General features: G+C 45.7%; 1 protein-coding gene across 2 annotated transcripts in view; it reads left to right on the top strand.

The window, feature by feature from the left end:
• Window positions 1-14,067: 14,067 nt before the first annotated feature.
• LOC106590054 (cadherin-10) overlaps window positions 14,068-21,840 on the top strand; it is a 46,671-nt gene continuing 38,898 nt past the window's right edge. For both annotated transcript variants that reach the window (XM_014180562.2, XM_014180565.2), the window contains exons 1-2: window positions 14,068-14,357; window positions 21,193-21,545. In XM_014180562.2, the coding sequence (XP_014036037.1) occupies window positions 21,330-21,545 (216 nt within the window). In that variant the 5' untranslated portion in view covers window positions 14,068-14,357; window positions 21,193-21,329. The remainder of the gene's footprint in view (window positions 14,358-21,192; window positions 21,546-21,840) is intronic.

Here is a 21,840-nt window from a genome sequence, read left to right as displayed (position 1 = left end):
CAGACCCTCGAAGTGAACTGGGGACCCCGATCAGACACTATATCCTCAGGCACCCCGTAGCGCCAGAAGACGTGCGTAAACAAGCCTCCGCAGTCTGTAGGGCCGTAGGGAGACCGGGCAGAGGAAGGAGATGGCAGGACTTAGGGAAACGATCCACAACAATCAGGATCGTAGTATTTCCCTGTGATGGGGGAAGATCAGTCAGGAAATCGATTGACAGGTGCGACCATGGCCATTGTGGAACGGGTAAGGGGTGTAGCTTACCTCTGGGCAGGTGCCTAGGAGCCTTACACTGGGTGCACACCGAGCAGGAGGAAACATAAACCCTCACGTCCTTAGCCAAAGTGGGCCACCAGTACTTCCCAGTCAGACAGCGCACCGTCCGACCAATGCCTGGATGACCAGAGGAGGGTGACGTGTGGGCCCAATAGATCAACCGGTCACGGACAGCAGACGGAACAGACAGACGCCCAACGGGACACTGGAGTGGAGCGGGCTCTGGCCGCAACGCCTGCTCAATGTCCGCGTCCAGCTCCCACACTACCGGCGCCACCATGCAGGAGGCCGGGAGTATGGGGGTGGGATCCATGGGCCGCTCCTCTGTGTCATACAGCCGGGACAGTGCGTCTGCCTTCACGTTCTGGGAACCTGGTCTGTAAGAAAGGGTGAACACAAAATGGGAGAACAACATGGCCCACCTTGCCTGGCGAGGGTTCAGTCTCCTCGCCGCCCGGATGTTCTCCAGATTGCGGTGGTCAGACCAGATGAGAAAAAAGTGTTTAGCCCCCTCAAGCCAATGTCTCCACGCCTTCAGAGCCTTGACGACAGCCAACAGCTCCCAGTCACCCACGTCATAGTTTCGCTCCGCCGTGCTGAGCTTCCTCGAGAAGAAGGCACAGGGGTGGAGCTTCGGTGGCGTGCCTGAGCGGTGAGAGAGCATGGCTCCTATCCCGGCTTCGGATGCGTCCACCTCCACTATGAATGCCAAAGAGGGATCCGGATGGGCCAGCACGGGAGCCGAGGTAAACAGAGCCCTCAGGTGACCAAAAGCCCTGTCCGCCTCAGCCGATCACTGCCAACGCACCGGTCCCCCCTTCAGCAGTGAGGTAATGGGAGCTGCTACCTGACCAAAACCCCGGATAAATCTCCGGTAGTAATTGGCAAACCCTAAAAACCGCTGCACCTACTTTACCATGGTGGGAGTCGGCCAATTACGCACGGCTGAAATGCGGTCACTCTCCATCTCCACCCCCCAGGGTGGAAATGCGGTACCCTAGGAAAAAGACGGACTGTTGGAAGAACAGGCATTTCTCAGCCTTGACGTACAGGTCGTGCTCCAACAGTTGACCAAGCACCTTGTGCACCAGGGACACATGCTCGGCGCGTGTTTCGGAGTATATCAGAATGTCATCAATATACACCACTACACCCTGCCCGTGCAGGTCCCTGAAAATCTCGTCTACAAATGCTTGGAAGACTGATGGAGCATTCATTAACTCGTACGGCATGACGAGGTACTCATAATGCCCTGAGGTCATATTGAACGCCGTCTTCCACTCATCCCCCTCCCGGATACGCACCAGGTTGTAAGCACTCCTGAGATCAAGTTTGGTGAAGAAGCGCGCCCTGTGCATTGACTCAATCCCGATTAGAGGTAGCGGGCAACTGTACCTCAAAGTTATCTGATTAAGGCCTCGATAGTCAATACACGGGCGCAAGGACCAAATGTAGGACCAAATGTACCCCTGATGCAGGGATTCAGAGACATATGTTTCCATAGCCACCATCTCTGCCTGTGACAGGGGATACACGTGACTCCTGGGAAGTACGGCGTCTACCAGGAGATCTATCGCACAATCCCCCCTTCGATGGGGTGGAAATTGAGTCACCTGCTTTTTGGAGAAGGCGAGAGCCAAATCGGCATACTCGGGAGGAATGCTCACAGTGGAGACCTTGTCTGGACTCTCCACCGTAGTAGCACCTATGGAAACCCCTAAGCACCTCCCCGAGCACTCTCGCGACCACCCCGTGAGAGCCCTCCATTGCCAAGAAATAGTGGAGTTATGACAAGCAAATCAGGGTAGACCTAGCACCACGGGAAACGCAGGAGAGTCAATGAGAAAGAGGCTGATTTTCTCCGTGTGACCCCCCTGCGTCACCATGCCCAGAGGAGCGGTGGCCTCCCTAATCAACCCTGACCCTAATGGTCAAATATCTAAGGCGTGAACTGGGAAGGGCATTGCCACAGGAATGATGGGGATCCATAAACTATAGGCTAATGTTCTGTCTATAAAATTCCGAGCCGCATCTGAATCGACAAGCGCCTTGTGCTGGGAATGCGGGGTAAATTCAGGAAACGTAACGAACAAAAACATATGTGCAACAGAGGGCTCTGGGTGAGAATGGTGCCTTCTCACCTGGGGTGACACCAGAGTGCCCTGCCTGCTGCCTCGACCCCCAGAGGAACCAACCCGGCACCGACCGGCAGTGTGACCTCTGCGGCCACAGATGGTGCACGAGACGGAACCTCCTCCAGTCTCCCTGAGCGCAACACCTCCCAGCTCCATTGGCATCGGAGCAGTGGTGCTGGGGGATGGAACCGACAGACCCCGATCTGGACGTCCGCGGGTAGCCAGCAGGTTATCCAGCCCAATGGACAGGTCCACCAGCTGGTCGAAAGTAAGGGTGGTGTCCCTGCAGGACAACACTCGATGGACGTCCTCGCGCAAACTGCAGTGATAGTGGTCGATCAGGGCCCTGTCGTTCCATTCCGCGCCGGCGGCCAGGGTCTGAAAGTCCAAAGCGAACTCCTGTGCACTCCTCGTTCCCTGCCGCAGGTGGAAGAGACATTCACCCTCGGGCGGGTGGTTGAAGACTGCCCGGAAGCGGCGGGTGAACTCCTCGAAGTCATCCAACGCCGTATCTCCTTCTCCCCATATGTTGTTAGCCCACTCCAGAGCTCTCCCCTAGAGGCACGAAACGAGGGCAGATACACTCTCCCTTCTCGAGGGAGCCGGGTAAACGGTGCTCAGGTGTAAGTCCAGCTGTAACAGGAAACCCTGGCACCTTGCCGCCATCCCATCATACTCCCTGGGAAGGTTGAGACGCATCCCACTGGGACCGGATACAGGAGGGATGAGTAGTGGTAACCCCGGTTGTGCTGATGGAGGCGCTGAAGGAACTCTGTTTCTCCCAGTGGTCCATGGTCTGAACAATGCGGTCCATCGCGACGCCAAGATGGTGGATCATCGTTGCTTGCTCCTGGATGCGCTCCTCTATCCGCATTCCAGGGGTTGCTGACTCCATAACGGGGTGTGGTATTCTGTAAGGGGGCGCGTAACTGGTGGCAGGGAAGTCAGACGCAGGAGAGCAGAACTTGGTAAATAGCTGGAGCAGTTTAATAGTAAAACCTACAGCGTAAATACAAAATAAGACTAAACAAATGGAAAATGAAAAATGGATCAGCAATGGCTAGAAGACCGGCGACGTCGACCGCCGAACACTGCCCGAACAAGGAGAGGCATCGACTTCGGCAGAAGTCGTGACAATGTATTGTAAGAGGTGTGTAACTGGTGGCAGGGAAGTCAGACGCAGGAGAGCAGAACTTGGTAAATAGCTGGAGCAGTTTAATAGTAAAACCAACGGCATAAGAAAATACAAAATATGGGTACAATAACCCGACGCGCACCAGTCAAACATATGTGCACATGCACTTACAATAAACAATACCACACAAAGACATGGGGGGAACAGAGGGTTAAATACACAACACATAATAAGGGAAATGAGAACCAGGTGTGTTGGAACACAAGACAAAACAAATGGAAAATGAGAAATGGATCAGCGATGGCTAGAAGACCGGCGACAACGACCGGCGAACACCGCCCGAACAAGGAGAGGCATCGACTTCGGCAGAAGTCGCGACAGTATCCCCCCCTTGACTCGCGGCTCCAGCGGTGTGCCGACACCGGCCTCGGGGATGACCCGGAGGGAAAGGCGCAGGGCGATCCGGATAGAGACGGTGGAACTCCCGCAGCATTGAAGGGTCCAACACGTCCTCCACTGGAACCCAGCATCTTTCCTCCGGACCATACCCTTCCCAGTCCACGAGGTACTGAAGGCCCCTCGCCCGATGTCCTGAATCCAGTATGGAACGAATGGAATACGCCGGGCCCCCTCGATGTCCAGAGGGGGTGGAGGAACCTCCCGCACCTCAGACTCCTGGAGCGGGCCAGCCACCACCGGCCTGAGGAGAGACACATGGAACGAGGGGTTAATGCGGTAATCGGGGGAAGCTGTAACCTGTAACAAACCTCGTTAATGCTCCTCAGGACTTTAAATGGCCCCACAAACCGCGGACCCAGCTTCCGGCAGGGCAGGCGGAGGGGCAGGTTTCGGGTTGAGAGCCAGACCCAGTCCTCCGGTACTAACACCAGGGCTTCACTGCGGTGACGGTCTGCGCCAACTTTCTGCCGCAGCATGGCACACTGAAGGTGAACATGGGCGGCCTCCCATGTTTCCTCTGCGCCCCGGAACCAGTCATCCACCGCAGGAGCCTCGGTCTGACTCTGATGCCCCAATACACACTGGAAGAGGGAGAGGTTAGTGGAGTAGTGGCGGAGGGAGTTCTGGGCCATCTCTGCCCAGGGCACGAATTCTGCCCACTCCCCCAGCCGGTCCTGGCAATAGGACCTCAGAAACCTACCCACATCCTGGTTAACTCTCTCCACCTACCCGTTAGTCTCGGGGTGAAAACCTGAGGTAAGACTGATCAAGACCCACAGACGTTCCATGAGCGCTCTCCAGACCCTCGAAGTGAACTGGGGACCCCGATCAGACACTATATCTTCAGGCACCCCGTAGCGCCAGAAGACGTGCGTAAACAAGCCTCCGCAGTCTGTAGGGCCGTAGGGAGACCGGGCAGAGGAAGGAGATGGCAGGACTTAGGGAAACGATCCACAACAATCAGGATCGTAGTATTTCCCTGTGATGGGGGAAGATCAGTCAGGAAATCGATTGACAGGTGCGACCATGGCCATTGTGGAACGGGTAAGGGGTGTAGCTTACCTCTGGGCAGGTGCCTAGGAGCCTTACACTGGGTGCACACCGAGCAGGAGGAAACATAAACCCTCACGTCCTTAGCCAAAGTGGGCCACCAGTACTTCCCAGTCAGACAGCGCACCGTCCGACCAATGCCTGGATGACCAGAGGAGGGTGACGTGTGGGCCCAATAGATCAACCGGTCACGGACAGCAGACGGAACAGACAGACGCCCAACGGGACACTGGAGTGGAGCGGGCTCTGGCCGCAACGCCTGCTCAATGTCCGCGTCCAGCTCCCACACTACCGGCGCCACCATGCAGGAGGCCGGGAGTATGGGGGTGGGATCCATGGGCCGCTCCTCTGTGTCATACAGCCGGGACAGTGCGTCTGCCTTCACGTTCTGGGAACCTGGTCTGTAAGAAAGGGTGAACACAAAATGGGAGAACAACATGGCCCACCTTGCCTGGCGAGGGTTCAGTCTCCTCGCCGCCCGGATGTTCTCCAGATTGCGGTGGTCAGACCAGATGAGAAAAAAGTGTTTAGCCCCCTCAAGCCAATGTCTCCACGCCTTCAGAGCCTTGACGACAGCCAACAGCTCCCAGTCACCCACGTCATAGTTTCGCTCCGCCGTGCTGAGCTTCCTCGAGAAGAAGCCACAGGGGTGGAGCTTCGGTGGCGTGCCTGAGCGGTGAGAGAGCATGGCTCCTATCCCGGCTTCGGATGCGTCCACCTCCACTATGAATGCCAAAGAGGGATCCGGATGGGCCAGCACGGGAGCCGAGGTAAACAGAGCCCTCAGGTGACCAAAAGCCCTGTCCGCCTCAGCCGATCACTGCCAACGCACCGGTCCCCCCTTCAGCAGTGAGGTAATGGGAGCTGCTACCTGACCAAAACCCCGGATAAATCTCCGGTAGTAATTGGCAAACCCTAAAAACCGCTGCACCTACTTTACCATGGTGGGAGTCGGCCAATTACGCACGGCTGAAATGCGGTCACTCTCCATCTCCACCCCCAGGGTGGAAATGCGGTACCCTAGGAAAAAGACGGACTGTTGGAAGAACAGGCATTTCTCAGCCTTGACGTACAGGTCGTGCTCCAACAGTTGACCAAGCACCTTGTGCACCAGGGACACATGCTCGGGCGCGTGTTTCGGAGTATATCAGAATGTCATCAATATACACCACTACACCCCTGCCCGTGCAGGTCCCTGAAAATCTCGTCTACAAATGCTTGGAAGACTGATGGAGCATTCATTAACTCGTACGGCATGACGAGGTACTCATAATGCCCTGAGGTCATATTGAACGCCGTCTTCCACTCATCCCCCTCCCGGATACGCACCAGGTTGTAAGCACTCCTGAGATCAAGTTTGGTGAAGAAGCGCGCCCTGTGCATTGACTCAATCCCGATTAGAGGTAGCGGGCAACTGTACCTCAAAGTTATCTGATTAAGGCCTCGATAGTCAATACACGGGCGCAAGGACCAAATGTAGGACCAAATGTACCCCTGATGCAGGGATTCAGAGACATATGTTTCCATAGCCACCATCTCTGCCTGTGACAGGGGATACACGTGACTCCTGGGAAGTACGGCGTCTACCAGGAGATCTATCGCACAATCCCCCCTTCGATGGGGTGGAAATTGAGTCACCTGCTTTTTGGAGAAGGCGAGAGCCAAATCGGCATACTCGGGAGGAATGCTCACAGTGGAGACCTTGTCTGGACTCTCCACCGTAGTAGCACCTATGGAAACCCCTAAGCACCTCCCCGAGCACTCTCGCGACCACCCCGTGAGAGCCCTCCATTGCCAAGAAATAGTGGAGTTATGACAAGCAAATCAGGGTAGACCTAGCACCACGGGAAACGCAGGAGAGTCAATGAGAAAGAGGCTGATTTTCTCCGTGTGACCCCCCTGCGTCACCATGCCCAGAGGAGCGGTGGCCTCCCTAATCAACCCTGACCCTAATGGTCAAATATCTAAGGCGTGAACTGGGAAGGGCATTGCCACAGGAATGATGGGGATCCATAAACTATAGGCTAATGTTCTGTCTATAAAATTCCGAGCCGCATCTGAATCGACAAGCGCCTTGTGCTGGGAATGCGGGGTAAATTCAGGAAACGTAACGAACAAAAACATATGTGCAACAGAGGGCTCTGGGTGAGAATGGTGCCTTCTCACCTGGGGTGACACCAGAGTGCCCTGCCTGCTGCATCGACCCCCAGAGGAACCAACCCGGCACCGACCGGCAGTGTGACCTCTGCGGCCACAGATGGTGCACGAGACGGAACCTCCTCCAGTCTCCCTGAGCGCAACACCTCCCAGCTCCATTGGCATCGGAGCAGTGGTGCTGGGGATGGAACCGACAGACCCCGATCTGGACGTCCGCGGGTAGCCAGCAGGTTATCCAGCCCAATGGACAGGTCCACCAGCTGGTCGAAAGTAAGGGTGGTGTCCCTGCAGGACAACACTCGATGGACGTCCTCGCGCAAACTGCAGTGATAGTGGTCGATCAGGGCCCTGTCGTTCCATTCCGCGCCGGCGGCCAGGGTCTGAAAGTCCAAAGCGAACTCCTGTGCACTCCTCGTTCCCTGCCGCAGGTGGAAGAGACATTCACCCTCGGGCGGGTGGTTGAAGACTGCCCGGAAGCGGCGGGTGAACTCCTCGAAGTCATCCAACGCCGTATCTCCTTCTCCCCATATGTTGTTAGCCCACTCCAGAGCTCTCCCATAGAGGCACGAAACGAGGGCAGATACACTCTCCCTTCTCGAGGGAGCTGGGTAAACGGTGCTCAGGTGTAAGTCCAGCTGTAACAGGAAACCCTGGCACCTTGCCGCCATCCCATCATACTCCCTGGGAAGGTTGAGACGCATCCCACTGGGACCGGATACAGGAGGGATGAGTAGTGGTAACCCCGGTTGTGCTGATGGAGGCGCTGAAGGAACTCTGTTTCTCCCAGTGGTCCATGGTCTGAACAATGCGGTCCATAGCGACGCCTAGATGGTGGATCATCGTTGCTTGCTCCTGGATGCGCTCCTCTATCCGCATTCCAGGGGTTGCTGACTCCATAACGGGGTGTGGTATTCTGTAAGGGGCGCGTAACTGGTGGCAGGGAAGTCAGACGCAGGAGAGCAGAACTTGGTAAATAGCTGGAGCAGTTTAATAGTAAAACCTACAGCGTAAATACAAAATAAGACTAAACAAATGGAAAATGAAAAATGGATCAGCAATGGCTAGAAGACCGGCGACGTCGACCGCCGAACACTGCCCGAACAAGGAGAGGCATCGACTTCGGCAGAAGTCGTGACACCGTATTTGTTTACGCTGTTTTCTAGTGCCATTTATTTGTAATCTATATTAATGAACTAATGAGGCACAATTTTTCCTGGCATAGAAAATGTGCTCTCTCGCCGGTGCACTGTTGTTTATAGGAGCTAGCCAACAACAAAGCTTACACAATCACTGCACACTGAAGCTGGAAAGACAGTAAACTAGCGGTATTTCGTTTCATTTTACCTGTTTCTATTGACATTTCTTTGTATATATCCATAAAAATTATGCCAGCGCATTCATGATTTCAACTGGCTGAGAAATGCTGCCTGCCTTTGTCTCGTCCCGTCTCCCGAGACGTTCATTACTACGGGACAGCAGTAGATTGAATTTTAATATTGAAACAATGTTGCAAATGTTGTGAAACAGACAGCAAGGTTAATACAAATCCCTGCTGTTGAAAATCAAATGCTAGTCTAAAAGAAATGGGAGATCATGTCTAAATGCTTTTTATGTTGGAGATCAAGTTCATAAATTGCCTGGCTGGGCTGATAAGACAGTGGATTGTGCAATCAGATGGAACAGAGTAAATAGGCATTTCAACATCATAGCTTCAGCCGGTGGTAACTTGTGGAATAGACACAGGATGGAATGCAGTTTTAACCGATCAGCATTCAGGATTAGACCCACCTGTTGTATAATTAAATATAAATCACTACCCCACATATCTTAGGAAGAGATGACTTCAGATAACCTTTCATTAACAGTTTGCTACAGTATATCAGGGTCCATTTAAGTACTCATCTTACATTTTCAGTGTGAAGTGTGTGTGTGTGTGTGTGTGTGTGTGTGTGTGTGTGTGTGTGTGTGTGTGTGTGTGTGTGTGTGTGTGTGTGCACTAAGAGACATGTTTGGTCTCAGGATCAGACAGCTACAAGTATCACCTAACCCTTCCTCTGTTTGATGATGTCGACGGTAACAAATTTAATGAGTTCTCGGCAGATCACAATTCTAATGAGAGAGAAGAGTTTCTGCCACAGTTGCTCGAGTCAAACATGTCATGAAATGATTGTTTCATTATGTGGTTGTGTTAATTCTGAAGCAGCCCACTGCTCATTCTGGAGACCGCTCATCTCTGTACCTACACTGCAAACTCCAATATGCTGTCATTACTTAAAACTGTTTGAGGAAACCCGTTGCTCTTAATATATCTGAGTATGGTTACTTGTGATTTTGTAGTCATTACTCATACCAAGTGTCACTGGGGGATCCAGATTTGAGTTGCATTAGCTTGACATTTTTGTACTAAGCCACGCCTCCAATATCATTTCCCAGTGTGCCTTGCCTTTTCGAGTGAATTGTAGAGTTACAACCCATGACTGTATTCGCTCTAGTCATTGGCATTTCTGTGGCCTTCACTGAGAGTTCCAAGCTGGATGATATCTTAATAATGAAATGCTTGATGGTAATCTGTTACATATCTGATAAGGATTTATTTTTAGCTTTAACTTATTACAGTGTCCTGATACTCTACAAGCCATAATATCAGACCTGCAAGTAGGGTTGCAAAATTATATGAACTTTCCAAAAATTACATGATTTATTAGAACTCCTGTTTGAAGAATGTCCAGGAATATTCCAACTGGGATTTCTGGAAAACCTGGAAAATGTACGATCATTTTGCAGCCCTACCTTGAAGTCATATTATGCTGGCTTGCAAAGAGATGTGTAACTCCTATTAGAATCCAGCCAGAGTTAGGATAACAGTTTACATTTTTATTCATCCACAACCTGCATTCATAATGACTGCCAGGGTTAGTAACAGTGTGAGGAGACTCATTTAAACTGGAACAACCAGTTCATCAAAGGCAACAAATCTAACTACATGATTGGATTAGTTGTGAAAAATGTATGTTATTTATCTTTGTATAGCATAAGATTAATCAGTCAATGTACATGTAAAAACACAGATATATATATATATTTAATCCCCAAAATCTACCTGCAGTAGAGCATGCTTGGAAAAAGTTATAATTTGTTATCCTGACTTCAAACAAAAATAGATGTTGAAAATGGAGTTGATGTGACTTCTCATTTTGCTTTGAGTCAGTACCACATAAGCATTTTAAGTAATAATGACTTTTTACTGACTTTGAGTTCAACTAACTGGATGGATTTTGGGGTTTACAGTGTACTAATAATTATAATCAAATTTTCCTTCCTATCAATTGGGTGAAAATATCTGTGTCCTGGTGACATAACATGGTGACATGGCAATGAGTTGTTTAAATTTTTGGTATAAATACATTGTTATAGGTCAGTATAAAAGTCCATACCAAAGCAAGTTGGAATAAGCGTAATGAAAATAGGAAAACAGACAACTCTCTACAATATTTGAATATGTCATACATAATGCCCCATAGGATTAGCTTAGTGGTCCAGTCTATTTGTGCTTAAGCCAACAACCTGTTAATGTTTGTTCATTGTCATGCCATGACAAACATGAATGTCATGAAAATTATAGAACAGTTGGCTAAAGCTCATACACGGACCGGACTACCATATAGGATTTCACTGAAAGCTCAACTTGTGTGGGCAAAAGTAGTGCACTATATAGGGAATAGGGTGCCATTTGGTATGTAGTCAGACAATTGGGATAGCATCCCTGAAACGCTCTTACTGGGAGAAAATTGTTTCCTTGCCCCTGGAATATGCTTTTTTTTAACGCAACAAATATTCAGCGGTGTACTTTTACTAAGCTAACTACCAATGTACTGAAGAGTTACGTATAAGTCTTGCACCTCGGGGAGATCAGGGGCATGATTCGGTGAAGGTGTGTGTGAGAGAGTTTTGGCATACATAGTCATGCTCGTATAAGGTGTAAACCTGAGTCAGGCACACAATTTGGCTGTTTTTCTCTGATTGCACTGTGTTGTTTGGGCTCAATAATAACAACATAAGTAACCTCCCAGGGGTGTAAATAACAAGTAGATTAAAACCAATGATATGCATAGATGTACAAAATAGCCTGGTTTTTACTCTGGCTTGTTAGTGTAGGACACAGGGGCATGGTGGCACCCACCCATACACCCACACATACACAGACACATGCATGCACACACAGTCATGTACACCCTATCTCTCTCTCATGGCAACATAAACAACACAACTATATTGTAAATTATGAAGGATGTGGACTTGGCTTCACATCAGAGAAAGGGTACCTCAGTGCCTGTGCCTGTGTTAATTAGTTTAGCTTGTTTGCTTTTTTATTTATTTATTTGTTGTAGTAAGAATTTGCCTGCGTCTTAAATTCCCCCTATGGGCCTTGGTAAAAAGTAGTGCACTATGTAGGGAATAGGGTGCAATTTGGGACTTTGAGTTAATCATCTATTCCCACTGATAGTGGGAGATAAAACTTGCGGTGGGATGAGGGTGGCTAGTGGTACAGCTGCTGCTTACCTTAAATTATTCATTGAGATTGCAGACCCTGAGTGGCATACCATGCATTTCAAAGGTACTCCATCACATTGTTTATCAGCTCAGGGTACACGTATGTGTATTGGCATTTGATGCTTTATCACGCCCTCTCTCACTCTCATTCTCTCTCAATCTCTCTCACTCTCTCTTTCTCTGTACTCAGAATCAAACACCCCTGTGATATATTAACTCTCTCCATTTCCCTCAACTGAATTAAAATGCTATATCACTTTCAAAAGGCAGGGAATTGTGGAAGAGCTATATTGATATGCATCCAAGATGAAGCACATAATGAAAATATATGACAGAGTGCTGCCTGCCTGGACGAACTGCCTGAGCACACGCGCTCAATTTCACTGCAGTCCGGTTGGCCAAGTCACCCAGGTAGACGAGAGAGCAATGGAGATGGAGTTGGAGAACCCCCCCCAAGTGGGTGATTTACAAGTTATGGCTTTTCTCTCCTTCATTCCACTGTCATTGAAAGGACATTAGATAGGGCTCATTGAGACATCAAACATCATAGAGGAGCTGGACTGTTCAGGACAACCTAGCTTAGACTCGCGTGCCTCCTCTCTACAGAGCTGCTTTTCTCCCTGCAGTCACATGGAGTTCATTCTGTGCCTTCCAGGAGTCCTACCCTCTACAGCCTCCTAAAGCTTACTACAAGCTCTACGCATAAGCAACATTTGGAGTGTTGCAAAGTCGTTTTTCGTCACAAAAGGGGCGGCTCCTTGTAATACGCTCCGACATTCAACATAGTTTTTTACTACCTGAAAATGTAGACCATTTAAAAGAATTATCAATGTATTTTATTTAGAAGTAATAACTAATGATTACAGGCTATTGTGAAATGGTAGAACCTATTATAGCCAGATAGCTAGCCATGTGCTTTTTTACTCCATGACCAAAACATGATGATGTTCTATTTTTATTTTAATATGGGAATAAATATACAAGCAGCATATCAAACTGGGATAAGTTTACATTTGAGTCATTTAGCAGACACTCTTATCCAGAGCAACTTACAGTAGTGAATACATACATTTCATGCATTCTTTTTCTTTTTTTCTTTTTGTACTGGCCCCCCGTGGGAATCAAACCCACAACCCTGGCGTTGCACACACCATGCTGGCGTTGCAAACACCATGCTCTACCAACTGAGCCACAGGGAACTGATAATATTTTAGGTTACACCGATAAAGTATAAGAATATTTGCCACAGCATATTTCTTTCATTATAAATCTGATTATTTCACATGGAGATGTGGGAAGCTAAAAAGGCTAGCTAACTTGCTATGTTTTTAGCCAAGCTGCTCGTTACTAGTAGCAAGGGAAGGCGACTCTTTTTTAAATACATTTTTTTAAATCTTTGCTATTGTCCCCTTGTGAATGTGAATGTGACCGGCGAGGATGTCATGTTACCAAAAAGTGTCCGCTACTCAAAAAATCCCACTCACGCATGTAGATCAACGGAGTGAAGCTCGATGTCCGCACGTGAGCAGATATCTAATTAGTATAATGAAAAATCCCCATCAAAAGCTGTTTGTTAAAGCTAGAGATATGTTTTTTTTTGCATGGGCTGCATCTCAATCTACCGCATCCACCAATGACGGCCTTCCGCATCTGCGGTGGAATGTTGCAAAAATCTGTCTTCTCACGAAAACCTCTGTAGCGTCTGAATCGTTTGGGCTATACACTAATATGACCCCTCCATTGAAAAGTGAGACTTGACCAAGTATGTGTCGGTTGTTTTGCTCTAGGATGCCCACAAGCCTCATCTGAAGCTAGTCTAGTTTCTTTCTTATATCACTAAGATATAGGACAGACCGTTCAAAAAAAACTTCCTTTTGATAAATGTTTTGTCTGTGTTGCCATGTATGAATATGTGATTCAATAGTGGACCCCCTCGAAAGGCATAAACTTTACCTCCCCCGTCCTCAATTTCACTGCTGCTTTAGTCAACTGCTGCTTCTCACTGTGAGTAAGGGCACTCTCTTTTCTTCCTTATCCTTTTCCCCTCTGCTTCCTTTTCATTTCTTTCTCTTTTTTTTCTCTCCCTTGCCCTCTCTTTCTTTATCGCAAACTTGAGAATGGCAGCCAATCAGAAGCAGTCCCCTTTGCTACAGCCTCCCTGACATCCACAGCGAGAAGTGGTGCAGCGAGAGAGAAAGAGAGTGAGGGAGGGAGAGAGTCAGAGTGAGAGAGAGCGATAGATGGACAGAGAGAAGGAGAGAAGGAAAGAGAAAAAAGAGAGAGAGGCAGGAAGAGAGAGGTTAGAAAGAAAGAGGGTGGGGGAAGAAGATCAAATGTGAGGCAGGAGGTGGAGCAAGAGAGGGAGGTAGAGGGAGAAGAGCATAGAGAGAGAAAGAGGAAGCAGGCAGTAGGCTCACACAAACACTAACACACACACTAGCGCTCGCAGCACTGTTCAGTCTTGGATGTAAGTGCAGCTGAGAGGAGATAGAATAAGTGCCACCGCTAAGCACTGCTACGTGAGGAGTGGGGAGACAGTACCATGACACTCAGAAACACAGATGGACAATACTACTAAACTGTGAATAACAAAGGTAAGGTTCTGTTTTTTTGTTTTCTATTCTCTGTTTTGCAGGATTTTTTATATCTAATCTCTGGTGTTATATCAAATCTCTCATCTCCATCTCTGCAGTCTTAGTAAACTTCAAAATAAAAAGTGCTAGATGAAGGGCAGTAGCTACACGTAGGATATTAATTTGAGCCAGTTTGCTACAGCAGGCAAATAATCCTGCAGCAACAGGAAATGTGAATTATTATTTGGATTATAATTAATTAACATTTTTGTAGGGGTTCATACATGGGTTGATACATTTTTTGTAACAGAAAATCAAGCCTGAAATGTCAAAGTGTAAATTACAAAGTGGACATTACTTTAGAAGCCTTTTTAAACCTTAAATACACTACAGGTTTTACATTTCCTACCAAATTAAGATTCTACATCTGTAAATGCATTCAGATACTTTCTTAAACAAAATAGGATGGACACAGTGCTCATGCTACAGATTTACAGATGTGAAGGGCAGTAACTACATGAATGCAGAGACTTTTCATAAAAACAAACTAGGACTGGCACAGTGCTCGTACAGTGGAATTACAGATGTTGAATGGCAGTACCTACATACAGGTAACTGCCAAAATAAAAGAAACACCAACACAACGTGTCTTAATAGGGCGTTGGGCCACCACAAGCCACCAGAACAGATCTCTTCTTCTAACCATGGTAGCCAAAACAATGGTCAACTGGGAATTTTTATACATGACCCTAAGCATGATGGGATGTTAATTACTTAATTGACTCTGGAACCACACATGTGTGAAAGCACCTACTTCAATATACTTATATATGTATCCCTCATTTACTCAAGTTTTATTATTTTCGGCAGTAACCTGTAAATTTAGAGACTTCCTAGACAAAATAGGACTAGCATTGTGCTAGCTCATATGACAGATTTACAGATTCCTCCAGTGTATCACTCGGATTAAATGTTTCATGACCGGCCTCACACGCTTCCAATAAGCTAACTCATATTCAGACTTTTATGTCAGCTACAAGAGTGATTTGTGTGTGTGTGTGCTAGCAATGGCAAAACCTTACATGTAATTAAGTGTGAGCAGGCTTGATGGTGAGGCACTGCACTACTGCTCCTATCTCAGCTCAGATGCATGGAAGGGTGAAAGAGTTCATTGTGGGGTTTTGAGCACTGCAATAAGAGGGGCAATGAGTATGTTAGGATGTTTATGTTCTATGTACCCTACAGCACAGAACTAATCTCTCTGTCCCTCTCTCTCACTCCATCCCCATGTCTCTGTCTCTATCTTTCTCTACATCTCTGCATCCCTCTGTCTCTTTCTCTCTCTCCTTGTCTTTCTTCCTCTCCCTATCCGCTGTTGTGTGCTATGGGGCTTGATAGAGACAGCCTTACAGACACACATGTGATTTATAAGGGTACAGTTTGTACTGGGTCATTTGGGTAATGCCATTATTGTTTAACACAAATTAACCACTAACATTTTCATGAATTATTATTGTCAGATATGTAATGGCCTTTCAGCGTTCGAATGAATAATAGCAAAACCCTGTATCCCTCCCACACAGACACTGCATGGTTCTCTATCTCTCTCCCAAACACTCAACCAAAGCTTTCAACAGGCTCAAATTGAAACATGACAGACCGAACTCTAAATGAACATGTTGGATATATATAGGAAAATCTGGAAAAAAATCACATGCGGATCAGAAGGGTTGTCATTGTTATAAAATGCTTGGATCAGGCAACAAAGTAAATTTTGTGTAGTGGGGCTCATCTAAAACACATAATACAAAATATAATCAATGAACTGATATGGACTGCAAAATAAATTGTGAATGAAATTGTAAGCTTTCTGTTCAGTTTTAGTGCATCAAAATTACACCACTAACTCTAAGTGACAATTTATGCAATAGGAAGGATTTTGTCGGTTCATGGCCTCACACATTGTATAGGTCGACCTCCTTTTGGACCAGTTTTCAAGGTACAAAGTGAAGACAGCATTTCAAAATTGCATTTCAAAATTGCAGCAGGTTCTGTAAAGAGTTGTCAAGCCTTGCCAGAGACTGCAGCCAGGATGCTAGCGATGTTGGAAAGGTCTAGGGCTCCACCAAGTGGACACTTTTTTTCAGGTCTGCTGCTTTTTCACAGCTGCATCACCGCCCCTACTGTAGTAGCACTTAGGCTCTGTGGTGGTCTGTCAATTGTGTAGTCTGTCAGTGTGCAATCAGTAGCTAAAGCCACTCAATCCGTCAATCACAAAACAGGCATTTATAGTCCTTGACCTCATTGCACCACAACTGCCTTAATCTCAAGTGCACAGTTTTGTTAAAAGAAGAACCACAAATTGTTTTGGGCAAATACGTATTCAAGCCATCGCTCCGTCTTGCTAAGATAGGTCTATCCACAGGGACATCAAATGAACCAAATATAGTCCATGATGTATTTGGTCATATTTTGGTAGAATGTAACATAAATAAGACATTCTCAAACTGTGGGACGTAGACCACTGGTGGTCTGTAAGAGTTTGCTGATTGCAGAGCAAGATTTGTGTGTGCGACTGAAGTTTGATTATTGTAGAAGAGTATGTGGGCATCAGTGGCCTATATATATATATATATATATATATATATATATATATATATATATATATATATATATATATATATAAAACACTCCATTATAAGAGATGCTTAGCGAGCAATCGGCAGTGTATTGCTAAATGGAATGGTCTTAGCTGGTCTCAGGGTGGTTATTTATTCCATATTAAGGCTACTGTTGCAGATAGGTTTTGAATCTCAGGAGAAATGCACCCAGAATACTCATACAGTATAAAGGGCGAGAGCAATTCCACTGACCGTGTCTGTTAGGAGTCTAAACACTCCCAACCTATTCAACACTGTGTGTGTTCATAAAGGTCATATTCAAAGGACAGACAAATGGTTGATAACCATATAAGCCTTCATAGAAATAGTGTTTATTCCACTAGCTTTTGCCAGAATGGACAACCATAAATTGCCAAACGCTCTACTCAAAGACTTAACTTTTAAGAGCATATTTAATGATTTGTTCTTTCATGCATCTGTCTGTTTGCATGCCAAGCCTCCCAAGCTTCCTATCACCTAATATAATCATAAACAACATATTTAATATACTGTAGGCATTTAATTGACTAATCAAATCAAGATGATTCAGTGAGAGGAGTTATAGCATCTGGTCAAGAAATCCAGTCAGTACGCTCTGCTCAGGGTGTGGAGGAATTTTAAAAAGACACACTGGCCTAATGCTTAATAGACATGGTGCATCAAAGATTAATATCCAGAATGCTATTAAAACTCAAGGACAGCCTTGAATGATAATTAGAAAATGCAATCACAGGAATCAGACCAAATTAATTGCCAGCCAATGTTTCCCGATTTCCGGGGTTCTGCGCCTGCCATGCCGCCTGTCATACTCATGGCAAAGCCTGGGCACGTAGTGAAGTGATAACAGCACATCATCATCAGCTTATGGCTTACTGGCACCCCACGACTTCCCCCAATCATCGTGGCTTCATTCTGTATCTTCTATCTGGTGGTAGGGAGAGTGACACCTACAGTTGATATCACATTTTCTTGGCTCATACAGTACATGTTGTTAAGTGTACTGTATGTTTTGTGAAAATGATTACTTTGTCCTCATGTAGTGCACATTTTTATTAAATTAGTGATCGTTTTATGTTCCTGTACTTTAACAAGGTTAAACATCTGGGAAACTGCTAGACCGGGGTCTTGCTGACTGAAAATGAACTTTAATGGTTTAGTTCCATTTTATATTTTGAAGGCTTGACCTTGGATGACAGCTGAGACCATACCAGTTTTCCCAATCACAACTGTCTCTCTCTGTTACTGTCCTAACCTTTTAACATTTGGATATAAGCCATAACCTGCCTGTTTGAGAGTCACGGTTTGATTCAGTATAGGCATTAGCCTTAATGGCATGAATTACATTCCACAGTGCTCTTTAAGACTGATGGAATGAATAATGTTTATTTTGAGATCTCATTAGCTGAATTATTTGATATGCATTCATGGGATAATATTAATTTACATGTGGCGGTGCTTCAGTTTCATCAATGGAACCTTACTAATTTGGCTACAAACAAGGTCCTTTGTTCGTTCAATTTTTTTTATTGATTGTTGAACAAAAGCAGAGAAATGATCAAATATGGTCCTTGCTTGTTCAAGGCCCCTCGTGAGTTACACAATGAATGCTTGTGATGGCGCTGGTACTATGGCCTTTCCACCAGCTTCACACTAAATGGCCTCTTTTATAAAAGGAGGACAAGATTTATTAGGATTAACTTTCCAAAGTCCATAAATTATGCATGCATCCGCAAATTACCTATCAAGGCTGGCCCTGGTGGGGATTCTGCTTCATCTAGGTACTATAGACTAGTTAGCTGACAACGTCACAAAGACGATGTGTGCGCTTCGAGGGAGCAGAGGTCTGTGTTATTTATGATTCTGGGTGGCCAGACACCTAACAACAATGACAAGAAGCTGCCATGTCGGGATTCGTAGGTGGCTCGTTGTTTCTTGTTATGATACCATGTCTTTCTAGTTTTGATGTGTTTCAACTCTTGTCACGTCTATGCTTATACAGTATGGCTAAAATTAACAATATGTTTGAAAGACAACAAGTGCTCATTGTGCGAATGTATTTATTATTTCAATAAAGATTTGGAGAGCAAATAAAGTGTACATGTTGTCAATAATCCTTTGATTCTAAGCCAACCCAGCCTCTTTGCTACACGGTTGCGCACTCATCGGTTTTGTTGCTAAACAACCCACTGTCTACATAGCACGTGTCATGGAGTCAATAATACAATGGCTACCTTTAGAAGCCAAGGTTTGGCTGCCAGCAAGCCCAGTAGATATAGCTTTGTCAGTGGTCAGTCACCATGTATCAATACACAGGAAGATGGCTAGCTTAAGTTGAACTTGAACCAGGCTAGGAAAACTGTGGTTGAGTTAGCTATCTAGCTAAGTAGCTAGCAAGCTAGCTAACTTCCTTCAATTTGATTCTAGCCTGGCGGTATTTTAATTCACTTTGTCAATACCTATTGTTTCATTTCACAACTGGCTAGCAAAATAAAACTAATGATGAAAACAGAAAATAGCTGTTACTAAACTGTATTACTTACTACTACTCTATTAGTAATCAAATCTACAAAAACAATTGATCAATGTATTACATTTTAATGTTTTATTGTAAGGGAAATTAAAATAGGCTAGGCAACGTGTTGCAGTAGGCCTTTGTAGAATAATACAAAACATATCCTTGACTGTAACCAAAAACAAATGACTCTTGTTTTTATATCTTTCATAGATATATTTTCACAAATATGTATTTATGAAATTCATCCTTATGCACTATTTATCAAGCATTGGTACTTATGTTTATATCAGGAATCAAGGTAAGACCCAAGTGCAGACTTTCTGAAAAAGAGAGACAAAAAAAACAGGAACAGAGACAAATGCTGGTTGACTTGAACAAACAAGACAAACTGGCCCAGACAGACAGAAAACACATGTATAAATACCCAGAGGATAAGTGGGGAAGATGGGCGACACCTGGAGGGGGTGGAGACAAGCACAAGGACAGGTGGAACAGATCAGGGTGTGACAGTTTATGGCAAATCATTTGACTTGCACGCCTTGAGGGTAAATATTATTCTGGACTGCATTATTTACCAGACTGTATTACTCTATTACCAATCAAATCTACAAATCAAATTGATCAAATCTGCTACAAGTTTGGCTACCAGCAAGTTTAAGCTAGTTTAAGAGAGCTAATCCTAGGTAAAATGTATGACTCTTTCAGATGCCGATTGGAACTATAATTCCTTTACTAAAAGCTCTATTCAATCTGTATCACTGAAGCATTACAGACTGCACTATAGACATTTTAAAGGTAAATTCTGATTGGGTCAACATATGCACCGTTTACCTTGAATGCAGTCTCCGCCAATGCGGGAGCATTGCCTTTAGCTGAACTTAAATGTCGTAACGCTGGACATATGCAAAATGGATTGAATATAGCCCAAGAAAATTAATGAACGCATTTAAGGAAGTTTCTAATTCCATATAATTCATAATTGTCCCCCATGATGAAATTGGGCAGGGAACTGTGCATCTGTCTCCATCTGTCCGTCCGTTCGTACATTAGTCACACGCGATATTTCAGATGGCACTGGCCCGATTTTGACGAAGTTTGGGTGAATGATGAGAGCTGGCATTTACAAAATTACACTGATTGGGCCAAGGCGGGAGCTATAGTAATTAACAAAAATGTGTTAGTCACACGCAATCTCAATTGACCCAAGGGGTGGGGAGGCGACATGTTTATGTTGCCTGTTTTTTTCTCTTGGAAGATTAAACAGTAGCAATGTACAACACTGGCGACACTAAAGAGCTTTGAAACCAATTATCTCTTGATACAGATAAAATGTCTTAATATGAGCCAGTTTGCTAGAGCAGGAAAATTATCCTGCAACAACGAATGTGAATTATTATGTGGATTATAATTAATGTACATGTTTGGAAGTCTGTCATTTCAAATTGGAAATTACAAACTTCAGAAGCCTTTTTAAACCTCAAATGCACTACACATGTTTTATTTAATGCATTGCAGGAAAGTTCTCCTGCAACGGGTGATCAAATTAAGATCCTACATCTGTATTAGACACAATCAGACAATATGACCATTGGGGGGGATATTGAAAACCAATATGACTGCCTCAAGTCAATATCCTGCTTGTGTTATCTCTCTAATTTATCCATGTTCTTCTTCTTCCCAGGGATCAATAAGGGATCAAAGGGAAGAAGACTACAATGCCTGATTTGGTTACATTTCATTCCAGCGTGCATCCTACCAGAAGGCTATTACCATAACTCATTAGTCATACAGAATTATTTCCCCGTGTGATTGGATACCATGATAACCAATCACTTCCTGGGTCTACTGATGCTCTCCATCCTGCAGCCAATCAATGCCCTGCCTGTGGCACCTGGAAATACTGTGAATCTCTTGGGAACATTGCAGGAGAAGGATGATGGAAAGATACTCCAGCGCTCCAAACGAGGATGGATGTGGAATCAATTCTTTCTTCTGGAGGAGTACACAGGGAATGACAACCAGTATGTTGGCAAGGTAAGGCTTTTGTGCACCATTTTTATGGGACATTCTTTGTATGCTGCCTTGAGGTGATCGATTATGTCAAAGTACACTTAGTCAAAACGATTGTTCCTGTTGTACGTGACATAACTTTCACTAGTTTCAGAAAATGTATCCATAAATAGAGAGCAGTGCACCAAATGAGAACTCCCTTAATGTAGGTACTAGCTTGTTAGGCCAATGATCATAGGTGAAGGGAATGGGCTTCTATATCCTAGCAACAGGCAACTAATTCCAGCCATCCTTTCCTCATTCACACAACAATTCAAAA

This window comes from Salmo salar, chromosome ssa29 (assembly GCF_905237065.1).
Source record: "Salmo salar chromosome ssa29, Ssal_v3.1, whole genome shotgun sequence".
In the NCBI taxonomy this organism is placed as follows: Eukaryota; Metazoa; Chordata; class Actinopteri; order Salmoniformes; family Salmonidae; genus Salmo; species Salmo salar.
The sequence above is the reverse complement of the archived record's forward strand: the minus strand, read 5'-3'. Positions and strand labels throughout refer to the sequence as shown.